General features: G+C 43.2%; 1 protein-coding gene across 3 annotated transcripts in view; it reads right to left on the reverse strand.

Annotated features, from left to right (window-relative positions):
* Nucleotides 1-15516, reverse strand: part of LOC308577312 (ceramide kinase-like) — a 28343-nt gene that overhangs the window by 4212 nt on the left and 8615 nt on the right. For all 3 annotated transcript variants that reach the window (XM_081177399.1, XM_081177401.1, XM_081177400.1), the window contains exons 2-10: nucleotides 15149-15250; nucleotides 13631-13756; nucleotides 11957-12085; nucleotides 11789-11852; nucleotides 4199-4344; nucleotides 3748-3822; nucleotides 3174-3326; nucleotides 2163-2268; nucleotides 2002-2084 (exon numbers count right to left, since the gene is read on the reverse strand). In XM_081177399.1, coding sequence (XP_081033525.1) covers nucleotides 2002-2084; nucleotides 2163-2268; nucleotides 3174-3326; nucleotides 3748-3822; nucleotides 4199-4344; nucleotides 11789-11852; nucleotides 11957-12085; nucleotides 13631-13756; nucleotides 15149-15250 — 984 coding nt within the window. The remainder of the gene's footprint in view (nucleotides 1-2001; nucleotides 2085-2162; nucleotides 2269-3173; nucleotides 3327-3747; nucleotides 3823-4198; nucleotides 4345-11788; nucleotides 11853-11956; nucleotides 12086-13630; nucleotides 13757-15148; nucleotides 15251-15516) is intronic.

Genomic DNA, 15516 nt, shown 5'->3' on the forward strand with positions numbered 1-15516 from the left:
GGAGCTTCTCTGTTGTGCCAACTGCCTCATTGGGTGCACACCTAGGAAGAGCTGAGAGACGTAGGACTGATAGACATGCCTTTCCCTAAATTGTAAGTGTGCTTTTGACAATAAAGAGTTGATTCCTCACTCTGGCCATTCCTTGCCTCACAGTGCTGTGACACCCGAGCCTGGAAATTAACAGGGTAGCTACATAGCCCTAGAAGACTATTCTGTGTGTAGTAATAGCACCTCTACAGTACTTTAGGATCCACAGTGCTTTAAACATTCATTAGCTTAGTAATTTTTACAATTTTGTAAAGTAGGCCAGAACTAGTCTTCCCAGCTGTAAGTAGGATACCTGAATGCAGGAGATGGCAGCTTGCTTAAGGCCACCCGACAAATTTGTGGTTGAGATGAGATATGAATCAGGGATAGAATGCCATATGCATTTTGCCATGACATTCCTTTTATGAGAAAAAGGCTTTGGGTTTTTAACAGTGGCATGGCAGACAGTTCCTGGGCATGCGCAGCTTCTGGCTTAGAAGTGGGAAATGTAGCTATGATAAAGCTTTCTGCTCAGATGCAAGATGAAAAAGAACACTTTCTTGAATCAGATCTGGCCACTGCAGCGAGACATGGGGCTTGGGGTGAGACATCACCTGGAGTCTGCATATTCCAAAACAGGGGGAAAATGCAAAACTCTGTACTCAGCAAAGCCATTTTTATTTTTTTTACCTTCAAAGCCTCACTGTTGTAGTTACGCTTATGTGCACATTTTCTAGTGCTGCATTTTTCATATTCAGTCACCTTTCTAGCTTGAATTCTTGAGCAGTCACTGCTTGTGCACTTTGAAAATGCAAAGAGCTGGCATAGCTTAGTACAGTGGTACCTTGGGTTAAGTACTTAATTCTTTCCGGAGGTCCATTCTTAACCTGAAACTGTTCTTAACCTGAAGCACCACTTTAGCTAATGAGGCCTCCCGCTGCTGCCGGAGCACGATTTCTGTTCTCATCCTGAAGCAAAGTTCTTAACCCGAGGTAACATTTCTGGGTTAGCAGAGTCTGCAACCTGAAGTGTATGTAACCTGAAGCGTATGTAACCCGAGGTACCACTGTATACTTTTTTTTATTTATCTGATGTTGTTCTAGGAACCTTTCTGGATAAAAAGTGGGTATAAATATTTTGCATATGTGCACCTCCAACTGATATACTGGCAGCCCCTGAATACACCCTTCATAGGCCATTCCTGGCACCTGCAGGGTCTCTCCCCCCCCATCTTCAAAAAAATTAGGTATCCAATAGAATAGTTTGTGGTGTGTGCTTATTAGTGGTATGTGTGTGGTTTCTCTATTTTGCAAATGTGCTCACAAGCCCAAAAAGGCTGGCAACACCTGAGTAAGTGAAGTACCTTGAACATTTAAAAGCACTATGTAAATTATTTTAAATACTTTGCAGTTATAAGGAGAAAAAACCTGTTTTTAAAAAATATTTTAAAAAGGTAAGTGGATATTCTCAGGAAAATTCCAAAGCCAGCTCTAGTTGCATACAACTAGCGGCAGCCATGGATGTGTCTCGAGATGCGCAGAGCCTGTTCCAATAGAGGCACATGATGCATGCCCACTCATGGAAGCGTGCTGGATCAGGGCAAATGTCTCTCTTGTTTCTGGGGCCTCTGTAGATGCTGTTCATGCATTTAAAATGGGGGAACGGGGACAAAGAAGGACTGAATTCTGCTTAAAAACATGTGACAGTCAAGTTAGAATTTCTAATCTGTTCAATCATATGGAATTCATGCATATAATCAGGTCATTGTCTCACATTTGCATGTCACACCCATATATGGTTCTGGTACAAGAGGGTGCAGCTGAATTTTAAAAATAAAGTAGGATCCAGGGCACGTGGCTTCTATGCCCAGACCCTAGAGCAGCTTCAGCTTACAGGAAAGCATATGAAGGAATGGAGCCAGATCTAGCCCCAGGCAGTCGGCTGCGTATCAGTCTCAATGTCTAGTTCTCTCACCTATGTGCTGCTCCGGTTCTGAAAGGTTTTCTTCCTCTGTCCCAGCTGGTAACTGTTTGCTAGACTCTGAACAGACCACACACCTGAAAGAGAGGGGTGGTGTCACTTCTGATCCCAGCCTTTGTCTTTATTGTAAAGCCAACTGTCAAACTTCCACCTACCCAGAGCGGCAGCGGGTTTGGTCTCTTGGGTTTGCCTCCTCCGTTCTGGCCACTTGGAATTCCACGGTGCCTTCATAGCTGCAGTTCCTCAGCAGTGCCTTGGCTCCTGGAGAGAACAGGGAGAGAGTTGCTTTCAACTGGCTGGCAGCACTTCAGAGCAGATTCTAATAACTGATACATAATCCTAACAATCTCAGCTTTTTTTTAATACCAAGGACTGTGCTCTGGCTTGCTTTGCTTGCCAACCCTGCCTTCCCCCACCTCCTTGGTTGTCACCGATCCTCCCACCCTCACTCCCCCTAGACCTTGCCAAACCCCACATCCTCCTCCCCAAACAAACCCCTTACCTTCCCACCTCATGCTGCCACCACAGCCGAGTGGGAGGAAGAGTTGGTCTGGCAAGAGGAGGATCACAGGAGGCCGGAAGTGCTGGCTGGCTGGCCGGCCTGAGATCTTCTGGCACTGCCACCACTGCCTTATCTAGACCAGGGGCAGATTACCAGGTTAGCTGGCTGCCACTTCCGGCCACCATCCTCCTTCCCATGCTGCTCCTCTGGCTAGGCCAATTCTTCACTGTAAATTATGAGGCTGCCGCTTCTGGGTAGCTTCCTTGTCCCGGCAATGGTTCTCCTGCCACTCTTCATGCCAACTGGAGGCTGTGCAAACTACTATGGGAAAACCAATAAGTACAAGTATAAAGAGAAAATGTACCTCAAAAAAGGGGGCAAATTTACATCATGCAAATTATCCATCAAGTTTACAGTTAACACTATGTCATAAACAGAGACACTCACTCGTAATTCAAAGGTACCACATTCCCTGGTTATAAGGCAACAAGGCTCATCTTACTGCTGGCCAGGCCTAGCCTTGTGCCCTGCCCCAAGCCAGAGAGCCCTGTCAAGCCTAGGAAAGAGGATTTTAGTGGGCTGGTCCAGATATTCAGTGTACATGCTCCCTCTGTCAGTTGCATCATTGTTCAGCTTATCACAGTGGATTCCTTCCCCTGCATACCGGCATAGGTGTAGCGCATCGGACCCATCCAACGGTACTTCTCACTGGTGCTCACTACATCGCCATAGAAGCCATAGCCAACCAGTGAGACTGAATAACGTAGAAGCTTTCCATTGTGCCAAATGCTGCAGACATCCATAGGTTGGCTGTCCCCTAGGAAACAGAAAAAGGCCACTAAGGTTCCAGATTATATTTAAGTTCCACCACCCAGTATTGTGTTCTGCTACACATTTTCCATCAGAAAAAGAAGTAGCATCTATGTTTACCAAGGTACAGATCTCTGTTTGCATTCCTCAGCAATTACTGGAACACAGCAGCCGAGATCTACAGTATCATTTGCAAAGGCTAACGGCCTCCAAATGGATGTCCTTCTGTGCCAACTCTGCTCATCTATCAGTTGGCCTCCCAACTTTTTTACTTTAGTGGGGGTGGGGGGTTCCTCAGACCAGGGAGAATTTGCTTCCCCAACCCAGCCTTGCAAAGTTCCCAGCCAAGATATGTCAATACTCCATTCTCCCAAGAGTTGAATGCCATGAGCCATGGAATAAATGGGCAGGAAAGGGAAAATCAGTACCTATAACAATGTGCAGAGCAGAGGTGATGGGGTCGTTTGTTCCCACAGTTGCAAAACAGATGCAGTCTGTAGAACCTGAGGTAGAAATGGAGAGCAACAGATTACTACCCAGACTGGCTGGGGCAACCCAGTCAGATGGGTGGGGTACAAATAATAAATTATTATTATTTAAATAGTTATTATGACATTACCTGGCTGCAAAAAACCCCTGGAAATGCACCTTACTTTTCCCTGCATCTTCAGATGAGCAGAGCTAAATCTCAAGAACATAAGAGGCCTGCTGGATCAGACCCAAGGCCTGTCGTATTGAAGTATCCTGTTCTCACAGGCTGTTCTGGCAGGCACTAAGAGGACGATCTGAAAGCACTGGGTGCCCACAGGTGCTTGCTACCTTGCAGGTCCTCAATCCCAAACACTCTTTTTCTCAAGCACCCAGGGCCCATATACTCACCTGCAGGTATGATGCCAATACGAAGCCTTGGGGACAAGAGTTCTGCATCAATGTCATTCTCTGATCCCCCGGCTTTTTGCTGTGTCCGGTTAATCAAGGCGTGCATTAGCTCATTAAAGGTGCCATCGCCCCCCACACTCACCAGTCTGTGGAGAAATGAGGTAGATTACATCAGGCACTGAGAGTTCCTCCCTTGTGGTTCCCAAGTGGAAAGGTCCATGATGGGATTAAATATGGGGGGAAATGTATCAAGTTACCAAAAAAATAGACTGTATTCGGGAATGGGTATCTGACTGTTTTAAATATTACCAAGTGAATGAACTACTTGTAAAGGACTTGGTGAATGGGTTTTCTTACTGTAGATCAGAGTTTGATATGAATTTGTTAGACGAATATGAGAAGTTAATTTTGAAAATGTATAGAATACTTCTGGAATGGAAAGGACAAAATGGACAAAATGGTTAAAGTACCGTATTTTTCGCTCCATAACACGCACTCCCCCCAAAAAAGGTAAAGGGAAATGTGTGTGCGCGTTATGGAGCGAATGCAGGCGGGAGGATGCAGGCTGGCTTTTTGGCGAGGTGGGAGAAGGAAAGCAAGCTCCCTTCCTCCGGCTGGCTGGGAAGCCGGCAAGAGCCGCTGACACTCTGCTCAGCACTCTTTCAAACAAGAGGTGCACGCAGTGTGTCTGCCTGCTCTATGGCTTTATGGCGAGGTGGGAGAAGGGAGGCAGCCTCTCTTCCTCCGGCTGGCTGGGAAGCCGGCAAGAGCTGCGCGCAGCATATCTGCCTGCTCTATGGCTTTTTGGCGAGGTGACTTTATAGTCTGATGGGCTGACTGTAATTCAAGGAAAGGGAATTACTCTGCTTTCTTTACAATGAGCCAGAAGGAGGGACAAAGAGGGCATCCCCTTCCGTCCCTCCCCCAGCACCTCACCAGTAAATTCAAGCAAAGCGGCTTACAAGGCTCCTGCCCCTGCGTCTCCTCCTCTTTTTGCTCCGGTTCCAGCAAGGCAAGGCAGCTGCACAAATGTGAGCTCCCCTGCACAAATGTGAGCTCCCCCTCTCTCTTCCTTCCCTCCCTCCTTCCTTCCCTCCCTCCCTCTTCCAACTTCAAAAAATATTGGGGGGCGGCCAGGTAAGCCCCACCTCACATACCACAATGGGAGGTGGGGGATGACTCCCTCAAATATTTAATGGGGGGTGAAGGCACCTAGGCCCATAGGAGTTGGCCTCTTTTCCTAGGACAAATGTGAGCTCTCCATCTCTCTTTCTTCGCTCCCTCCCTCTTCCAACTTCAATAATATATTGGGGGGGCAGGTACAGGTAAGCCCCATCTCACAGACTGCAGCTAAATTCTCTCTTCATTTGTTAATGACAGTGATGATGTTTCTTAATGCCACTGTTGACTGCTGTTCACTTTACATGGTTGTAATATGATTCTGATATACTGGTTGTTTATTAAATAGTTTAGTACAACATTTGATTCAGAATAATTTTTTTCTTGTTTTCCTCCTCTAAAAACTACGTGAGTGTTATGGTCAGGTGTGTGTTATAGAGCAAAAAATATGGTAGTTATGATACAATAGGCAAGAGACCAGGGCTATAATATAGAATTTGCCACTTGGGAGAAGCTCTGGAAAGTTAAGTTAAAATTTACAGTCTATTATACATTAAAAAAGAATGATATGAACATGGTGTATAGATGGTACTTAACACCGTATAAGATTGCAAAAATGTATAAGAGTAAATCAAGTACCTTTTGGAAGTGTAAAATGTTGGGTGGAACTTTTTTCATATGTGGTGGACCTGCAGAAAGGCGAAAGGTTATTGGGAAATGAAGTATAATGAGGTTTTTTTTAATGTTTAAAGTGATGATTTCCAATAAACCTGAGGCCTTTCTGTTAGGTTTAATTGGATCAGAGCTTCTGGGACTTCCGGAGGTGGCGCGAAACAGCAATGGCGGTCCTCTTCGCGCTGTGAAGAGGAGCTCCGCAGAAAAGGGTCGTCCGCTGCGGCAAAGCGGAGACCCATCAAAAAAAAACACAGGCAGAGTGAGCCTGTGGCCGTGGGACTCGGCGGGCACCAGAAGCCCCCCCAGAAATGAAGAAGGAACCCCGTAAGGGGCTCCGGAACGTGGAAGGGGGAGTGGTGCTGTGAGTTCATCGCTCTTTCTGCGGAAGCGAAGCCGCGCGGCTGCTGCTGATGAGCGCTGACCTTTCTTTCTGGAAAATCAGACTCTAAACTACAAACCCGTGAGCAGGGGATTAAAATTTTCGGGACTAAAGTGATTAAATTTGGCTGAAAACAGGAGAAGCAACCAGGAAGTCCGTCTCCCGATCGTGCTTAAAAGATCAAAGTAAAGATTTTGACAAGCGGGAAGCGCTTTAAAAAGGATTGTAAAAAGTGTGGATTATCGTGCAATAATTGAACTTGCTTTTAAGAAACTAAAAGAGACAATTTTGCTTTATTTTTTGTTGGTTTTTGATCGGACTTTCCCTCTCCTTTGTGGATTTACAAATGATTAAGAAACCCAAAGTCTCGGACTGCCAGGCTAAAAAAGAACTGTCAAATTGCTGAAACTGTATTCAATATTGAAAGTGCTACATGCGAGCGTTACAGTTTGGATACAAACAGGGAAACTGTCTCTTGCACCTCTTTTGAGACTTTGTTTTAACTTGGGGAAAAGCTCTACATACCGAAAGGAAGTTAAAGAGAAAAGAACAATTGGACATTATTTGCTTGCAGGAAACACATGTGACTAGGCTCCACAGGAAAGTGTTAATTAATAAAAGATTAGGCCAAGAATTTATCTCATCGGACAGAGTCAAGAAAAGAGGAGTGGTGATCTATGCAAAGGAGAGCCTGTCACCAAAATTTTTATTTAAAGATGAGCAAGGAAGAATTTTGGCAATTGAAATACAGACGCAAGGAGAAAAGTTTTTAATATTAGGAATCTATGCACCGAATGAGGGGAAATCAGAATTTTATAGGAAGCTGCATGAGACAATGCTGGACTATCTAGACTATACCAACATCATTATGATGGGAGACATGAATGGGGTGGTCTCTACAAATATGGATAAGTCACAAAATCAAAAATTAACAAAAGACGGCAGACTACCTAAAACCTTCTTTGAACTAACTGACAATATGGACTTGATTGACATATGGAGGACAAAGAACCCCTTAGGTAAAGAAGGAACTTTCTTTTCTGAAGCCCATCTGTCATGGACAAGAATCGACCAAATATGGATAACTAGAGGACTGGCACCTAAGACTAGAAAAGTGGAAATCTGCCCAAAAACCTGCTCCGACCATAACGCTATGAAAGTGGAAATGAGACTTACTCCAATCGGCTCCTTCAGATGGAAAATGAATGACACCCTATTAAGAGATCAGGAGATTGTGAAGAAGGCCCAAAAAACCTTAAAAGATTATTTTGAAATAAATTTGAACACTACGGTGGAAAAAAGAACAATCTGGGACGCAAGTAAAGCAGTCATGAGAGGGTTTTTGATACAACAGAACACGATAAAGAAAAGACTCTGGAATGAAAAAAAGGATAAGATCTTAGAGAAGATAAGAGATGGTGAGAAAAAACTGAGATCAAAACCAAAATCACAGGAGGTTCTGAGAGAAATTAAATTCTATCAAGCACAATATGCTAAATTGATAAATCAAGAAGTCGAGTGGAAAATTAAACAGATGAAACAAAGATCATTTGAATCAGCGAATAAGTGTGGGAAACTGCTAGCATGGCAGTTGAAAAAGAGACAAAAATTGAATACGGTTACTAACCTAGAGATTGAAGGGAGAAATATCCAGAAACCTGAGGAAATTAGAAAGTGTTTCCAGAGATACTTCAAAAAATTTTATACGCAAGGGCCGCAGGAAGAGACTGAGATAGACCAATTTCTAAAAATTAATGGACTACCAAAATTATCCCAGGAAAAGAGAACAATCCTGAATTATAAAATAACACAACAAGAAATTGAAGGTGCCATTCAGAATATGCAACTAGGCAAATCTCCAGGACCAGATGGACTTACCTCCAAGTATTATAAGATATTGAAAGAATTTTTGACACAACCACTATTGGAGGTCTGTAATCAGATTATGGAGGGGAAGAAGGCGCCAGAATCGTGGAAAGAAGCCTTCATCACATTGATACCTAAATTGGAATCTGAAAAGACTCAACTTAAGAACTACCGTCCCATCTCACTCCTAAATGTGGATTACAAAATTTTTGCAGATATTTTGGCAAGTAGACTTAAAAAAGTGCTAAATGAAGTAATTCATAAAGACCAGGCAGGCTTTCTCCCAGGCAGACATTTGTTTGATAACACTAGGAATATTATTGACATTTTGGAACTTTTGCAAACTAATACCAATACAAAAGCAGTGTTAATTTTTATTGATGCGGAGAAGGCCTTTGACAACATTTCTTGGAAGTTTATGAAGAAAAATTTGGAAGGGATGGGAGTGGGACGGGGGTTTGAAAATGGAATAGAGGCAATTTATTCAGAGCAAAAAGCTAAATTGATAGTTAACAATGTGGTGACGGAAGAGTTTAAAATTGAAAAAGGAACACGACAAGGTTGCCCCCTATCCCCTCTATTATTTATTTCAGTCCTGGAGGTGCTTTTGAACATGATTAGGGAGGACCGGTTGGTGCAAGGAATACAGGTCGGAGTGAAACAGTATAAACTTAAAGCTTTTGCAGATGACTTGGTAATAACATTACAGGAGCCAGAATCTAGTACGAAAAGAGTTTTAGAATTGATTTATGAGTTTGGTCGGGTGGCGGGATTTAAGCTGAATAAGCACAAAACTAAGGTTTTGGGGGAAAATTTGACACCTTTAGAAACAGAAAGGTTTCAGAAAGAGACAGAGTTAAATGTGGTTAAAAAAGTGAAATACCTAGGGGTCAATTTGACTGCTAAAAATTTGAACTTATTTAAAGACAATTATGAAAAATGTTGGTTAGAAATCAAAAAGGATCTAGAAATTTGGTCAAGATTGAAACTTTCCTTGTTGGGTCGAATCGCAGCTATAAAAATGAATGTATTGCCAAAGATGTTGTTTCTGTTTCAAACCCTACAGATTGTGGACAGAGTGGAATGTTTTGGAAAGTGGCAGAAAGATATCTCTAAGTTTGTCTGGCAGGGCAAAAAGCCCAGAATAAAATTTAAAATTCTAACTGATGCAAAGGAAAGAGGGGGATTTGCCCTGCCGGACTTAAGGTTATATTATGAAGCTGCAGCTTTCTGCTGGATGAAGGATTGGCTACTCTTAGAGAACACTGATGTCCTAGATCTGGAAGGGTTCAATAATGCTTTTGGATGGCATGCATATTTGTGGTACGACAAGGTAAAGGTTCATAAAATGTTCAAAAACCATATTGTCAGAAAAGCAATATTTATTGTCTGGACAAAATACAAAGACTTATTAGAAAACAAGACCCCGAGATGGTTATCACCAATGGAGGCTAAGGCCCGAAAAAGACTCAATATGGAGGCCAGTTGGCCGAAATATTGGGAAATAATAGAAAAAATTGGAGACAATTGGAGGTTGCAGAGCTTAGAAAAATTAAAGAATAAGGTGCGAGATTGGTTACATTACGCTCAAATTCAAGAGGTTTTTAAATTGGATAAAAAAATAGGATTCCAGGTGGAAAAATCGAAACTAGAGACAGAATTGCTTGAACCAAAGACTAAGGTACTTTCGAGAATGTATAACTTGCTGCTTAAATGGAATACTCAGGACGAGACAGTCAAATCAGCCATGATAAAATGGGCTCAGGATATTGGGTATAACATCATGTTTGAGGACTGGGAAAGGTTATGGACCACCGGAATGAAATTCACGGCATGTAATGCCCTGAAGGAAAATATTATGAAAATGATATATAGGTGGTACATGACCCCAGTCAAGCTGGCAAAAATATATCACCTGTCTGATAATAAATGTTGGAAATGTAAGGAGGCTGAAGGGACATTCTTTCACCTCTGGTGGACTTGTCCAAGAGTGAAGGCCTTCTGGGAAATGATCTACAACGAGTTAAAAAATGTATTTAAATATACCTTTGTTAAGAAACCAGAGGCCTTCCTCTTGGGCATTGTCGGCCAGAAAGTGTTAAAGAAGGATAGAACCTTTTTTATGTATGCGACTACAGCAGCAAGAATACTCTTCGCAAAATATTGGAAGACACAAGATTTGCCCACACTGGAAGAGTGGCAGGCGCAATTGATGGACTATATGGAACTGGCTGAAATGACTGGCAGAATTCGAGATTTGGGAGAAGAAACAATGGAAGAGGACTGGAAAAAATTTAAGGACTATTTACAAAAACAATATAAGTTGTATGAATGTTAAGAATTTGCACGATTTGGAAACTTTAGCTCCAGCAATTGGATTTTGCGAAATAGAAAATTAAGTTATAAGTAAGAAAAGGTCGAAATTTAAAGTAATACTATGTTTAATTTAAGGTATAAGTAATTGATAAAAATTACTTTAAATTCAGAAGTACAACATTTGAAAAGTACAAAATAAGATACGAAGCAAGGTAATAATTTGCTGAAAATTTTATTACAAAGAATGCAGGGTAAGGGAGATGTGAGGAAGTCCAGTTGGTTATACAAAAATGTTTTGAATGGTTGGGTTTTTTCTTCTTCTTTTCTTCTTTTCCTTTTTTTCACTTGTTTTTTCTGTGTATATTTCTAACTTTGTATTTGAAAATTTAATAAAATATTTTTTAAAAAATTGGATCAGAGCTTCTGAAGGAGTTGTTTAATTTGTTTATGTAGGTTACGACGGTGGCAAGAATAGTCTATGAACAAAACTGGAAAGAAGAATGGCTTATGAAAATAATGGAATGTGCTGAGAGGGCTAGACTGTGAGAATTAAAGAACAGAATAGGAAAAAAACTTGAAGAATGGAAATATTTTGTAGAATATTTGAAAAAATATCATGGTTGTGTCATGTTGTGTGCGCTGTTTGGCCTCCGCTCTTCAGCGCCGCAGCAGCAACTGGGCCAGGACCTCCCCCTCTGCTGTGGGGCCTCTGTTGGGGCCCACCACAGCTACAGACACACCCCAGAAGCACAGCCACGGCCCAGTCTGACCCATCACAAGGCCTGCAAGCACTTTTCTGCAGGACTCCTGGTGCCCACTTGTAGCAGATTGCTCTGGATTCCATAGAATTTATGCCCTAGATTGATCTGAGCACACAATGTCGGTGGACTTTTAGTGGGGTCTCCAAGCAGGATGCTGAGGGTCATCAAGACAGCAGGGAACATAGATGCAGGTAAGGTGACAATATGTCCTTTTTTACAGAGGAAAGACCTCAATTTGAAGAGCTGTCCATTCCAAGTCTGGCAATATAAATAATGCTAATGGGGAGGGCATTTAGTATCTAGATAGCAGATTGAACAGGCAAACAGATCACCATGTCACAGTCTTCCCTTGATATTTCTATTTAAGCTGTAAGTATTTCTAAATCAACACGTATAAATTAACATATATGTTCTCCTTTGTCCTCTTTTTTGGTGACGCAAAAGTGACAATCCTAGATGCTGGCCGGTCCTTACCCATCAAAGTCACTGAGGTCTTGCTGCAGGATGTAGTCACGAGCCTCATTGGCATGGCAGGTCTCTGGGAAGGTGCAGAGAAGGTCAGAGGTCATGTCACTGGGAATGGGAAGAGGCCCGTGTCACAGAGAAAGCAGGAGAGTGATGGTCAAGAAAAATGAGACTTACCCAGAACTTGAACATGGATCCCGGCAAGAGTGAAGAGTGGGGCCACCTGACCCTGGTAGATTTCCACTGCTCGCCCGCGTCCCCCAACCGGGTTGATGAAGACAAGGAGGCTCTTGGGCCGTGTAACTCCTGAAGCAGAGGGAGGAAAAACATCAGAACTTTCGAAATCTGCTATGATTAAATAGGAACAAGATGTTGGACATAACATAATGATGGCTGACTGGGAACAGTTATGGACCACAGGTATGAAATTCACGGCATGTAATGCCTTAAGAGAGAATATTATGAAAATGATATACAGGTGGTACATGACACCAGTCAAGCTTGCAAAAATCTATCATTTGCCCGATAATAAATGTTGGAAATGTAAAGAAACTGAAGGTACATTCTTTCACCTTTGGTGGACGTGCCCAAGGATTAAGGCTTTCTGGGAGATGATTTATAATGAAATGAAAAGGGTATTTAAATATACCTTTCTGAAGAAACCAGAGGCCTTTCTCCTGGGCATGGTCGGCCAAATGGTGCTAAAGAAGGACAGAACTTTCTTTATGTATGCCACAACAGCAGCAAGAATACTTATTGCAAAGTATTGGAAGACACAAGATCTACCCACTCTGGAAGAATGGCAGATGAAGGTGATGGACTACATGGAATTGGCGGAAATGACTGGCAGAATCCGAGACCAGGGAGAAGAGTCGGTGGAAGAAGATTGGAAGAAATTTAAAGACTATTTACAGAAACATTGCAAAATTAATGAATGTTAGAATGATGTCAGAATGAAGTTAAGTGGTTTAAGCAGCAATGTTATAAAGGTGTATGTAAAAATGGATTGTTAACAGGTGAGAATCCAAAGTTATAATATATTATGTTAAAGGACTAAGATAAAAACAAAGAGGGAAAGAAATTGCTGAATTAACTAACTGAATTGGAATACAAAAAAGGGAGGTGTGAGGAGGTCAGGGAAACAAGGAAATGAATGTAAGGTATGGAAAGACTGATGTATTTTTTTATGTTTTTTATCTTTTTTGTATTTTGTATTTTTTCTTTTATTTTTACTTTTGTCTTTCTTTTTCTTCTTTTTTTTAATTCATGTAATTCTTTTCTTTGAAACCTTAATAAATATCTTTTTTTTAAAAAAAAAGAAAAACATCAGAACTTTCTTGGATGAGACCAAAGGCCCATCTAGCCAAGCATCAATCAGCTTCCTCTGTGAAGCACACATTCAAGTCATGAAAAAACTGCCTTCCCCAATGTTGCCTCCCACCCCCCAAAAAGTGGTATTCAGAGGTACATCGCTTCTGAGCATGGGGTCCCATTTAGCTATCATTTTGCTCAGTGTCCATACATGGGAGGGGTGGAGACTTGATTTAAAGTCACTGTCAAAACTCCAAAACTTAATAATCCAAACCAGAGTCCAGCCTTGAACTAGCTGAAATAGGAATCATGAGTGCCTTCAAGCTCATGAAGAAAGCCCACCTTCCCTTGCTACTCACTTACCACAGTCCCCACCAAACACACACACTGGGAGGGCCTTGCTGTCTCTCTCCTCTTGAAAACTAAGCCCTGCTCTCAGGAGCAACCTTCCTCTGTCATGGCAACCATGGCCTGTCTCTGAAGGTCCAAAAGGAAAGCACCATTCTTACCAGGCCTTTCCACTGCCACCTGAGAACTGACCGTGGTGATGGATCCAGCTCTGTAGGGCATTGACCCAGCGTACTGCCAGCTGAGACTTGGGAGGGGCAGTGAACTCCAGCATCCCCAGGCGCCAACACTCTTGCTTCTCCCGCTGCACAAAGAAAACTGGAAGAAGGGGAGAGAGGAAGCGAGAAAGACTGATGGACAAGAGGGCTGGTGTGGGATCTTGAGAAGCCAAGAGGGGGAGGCCTCCTGTGGCCCAACCCTTAAAAGGTGTGGAGCATACAGGAGATGGCCCGGGGCATTAATTACACATTTTTCATGGGAAATAGTATATACATTTACTTCCATATGTATACACAGTTGTATAACTCCTGCTCACAGTCTGAAGAAAGAGGGTGGCTATTGAGATTACCTCTCAATCCTCCTCCCTGACAGGACTGAGAGTCAAGGACTGGAAACAGTAGAACCAGGAAGATGCCTAGAGTAAAGAAGTTCTATTTCTATGGTTAATCAAGGCGCCACCCTCTTCTGTGTGGCAGAAATATAACTTTTTCTCCCCCCCCCTTTACTGCCGTAAAGACTAGAAACTTAAATTTAAATCAATGATCAGGTGGTCAGGAGTTCATAGCAGTTATAAAATTCACTGTACCATGAAACTAGGAAGAGAGCAATGGGACATCTGGGGAGGAACTAAGCACAGTGCTAAAAACCCAGCGGGCGAATTTGGGGAGCACACAGGGGAGGAAAGGTGGCAAAAGGCCCATCTTAGTCCAATAGCTCTTCACCAGAAATAGCATGTCCCACATAAAGAATCCCTGACTGATGTCCAACCAACCTTATTCCGAATGCCACCAAAGGTATTGTACCCCCAGAAGTGAGCTCTACTGTTTGGACTTTCCACCCAAGATTTACTGTGTTTTTCGCTCTATAGGACGCACCCAACCATAGGACGCACCTTGTTTGGGGGGGGGACAAGAAGAAAAAATCTCCCCCTCTCTGCTCAGCGCCCCTTCAGCGAAGCGGCAGGAGAAACGGAGCCCCTTCCATTTCTCCTCCCACTTCGCTGAGGGGAGCTGCGCAGAGGGGGAGATTTTTTTCTTCTTGTTCTCCCCCTCTAAAACAAGGTGTGTTCAGTCGCATTCAGTGAAGGCAACCCGAAGCCTCTGGAGCGCAGCAGAAGTTCCTGCTGCGCTCTGGAGGCTTCAGGCGGCTACCTTGGAAGCCTGGAGAGTGAGAGGGGTCGGTGAGCACTGACTCCTCTCGCTCTGGAGGCTTCAGCGAAAGCAACGCGAAGCCTCCGGAGTGTGGAGGGAGCGCTCCCTCTGCGCTTCGGAGGCTTCACATTGCTATCGCTGAAGCCATGGAGCCTGCATTCACTCCATAGGACGCACACACATTTCCCCTTAATTTTTGGAGGGGGAAAAGTGCGTCCTATAGAGCGAAAAATACGGTAACTTTCATATTTGACTTTTGAGGCTGCATGCCATGTTCTGCAGCATAAAACTGCCCATACAGGTTCCTATGAAGCTTCCTGCTTTGTTCTATCCTGCTCACCTGTGAAACAGCTTTCAGCCTCTGGAGGATCCTCCTCTCCATCCCTGGTAGCGCCAAGCCTTACAGCAACCATTTCCTGGACTGGAATGCAGAATCCCTGACCTGGGGAGAGGGGAGATCCATTATTCAGAGGGCGCAGGTGCTGAGCAAGTGCTGATGGGTTAGAAACCCTTGACTCCACTTTCTCTCACTCTCTTTCAGAACCAAACGGCAAGCAAAGGGCTCTTGATTGCAGATATGCAAAATTCCTGCGCTGTATGACTCAGCTGCCCACTTACTCTCCTTGGTCTTGGCTGGCCATTGCAAAGCACTTCACAGTTGTCCTTGCTGTCCTTCTTCACACTGGGGGAGAGGAGGTTAGAACACCC

Source organism: Podarcis bocagei, assembly GCF_964188305.1.
Source record: "Podarcis bocagei genome assembly, chromosome: 17".
NCBI lineage: Eukaryota > Metazoa > Chordata > Lepidosauria > Squamata > Lacertidae > Podarcis > Podarcis bocagei.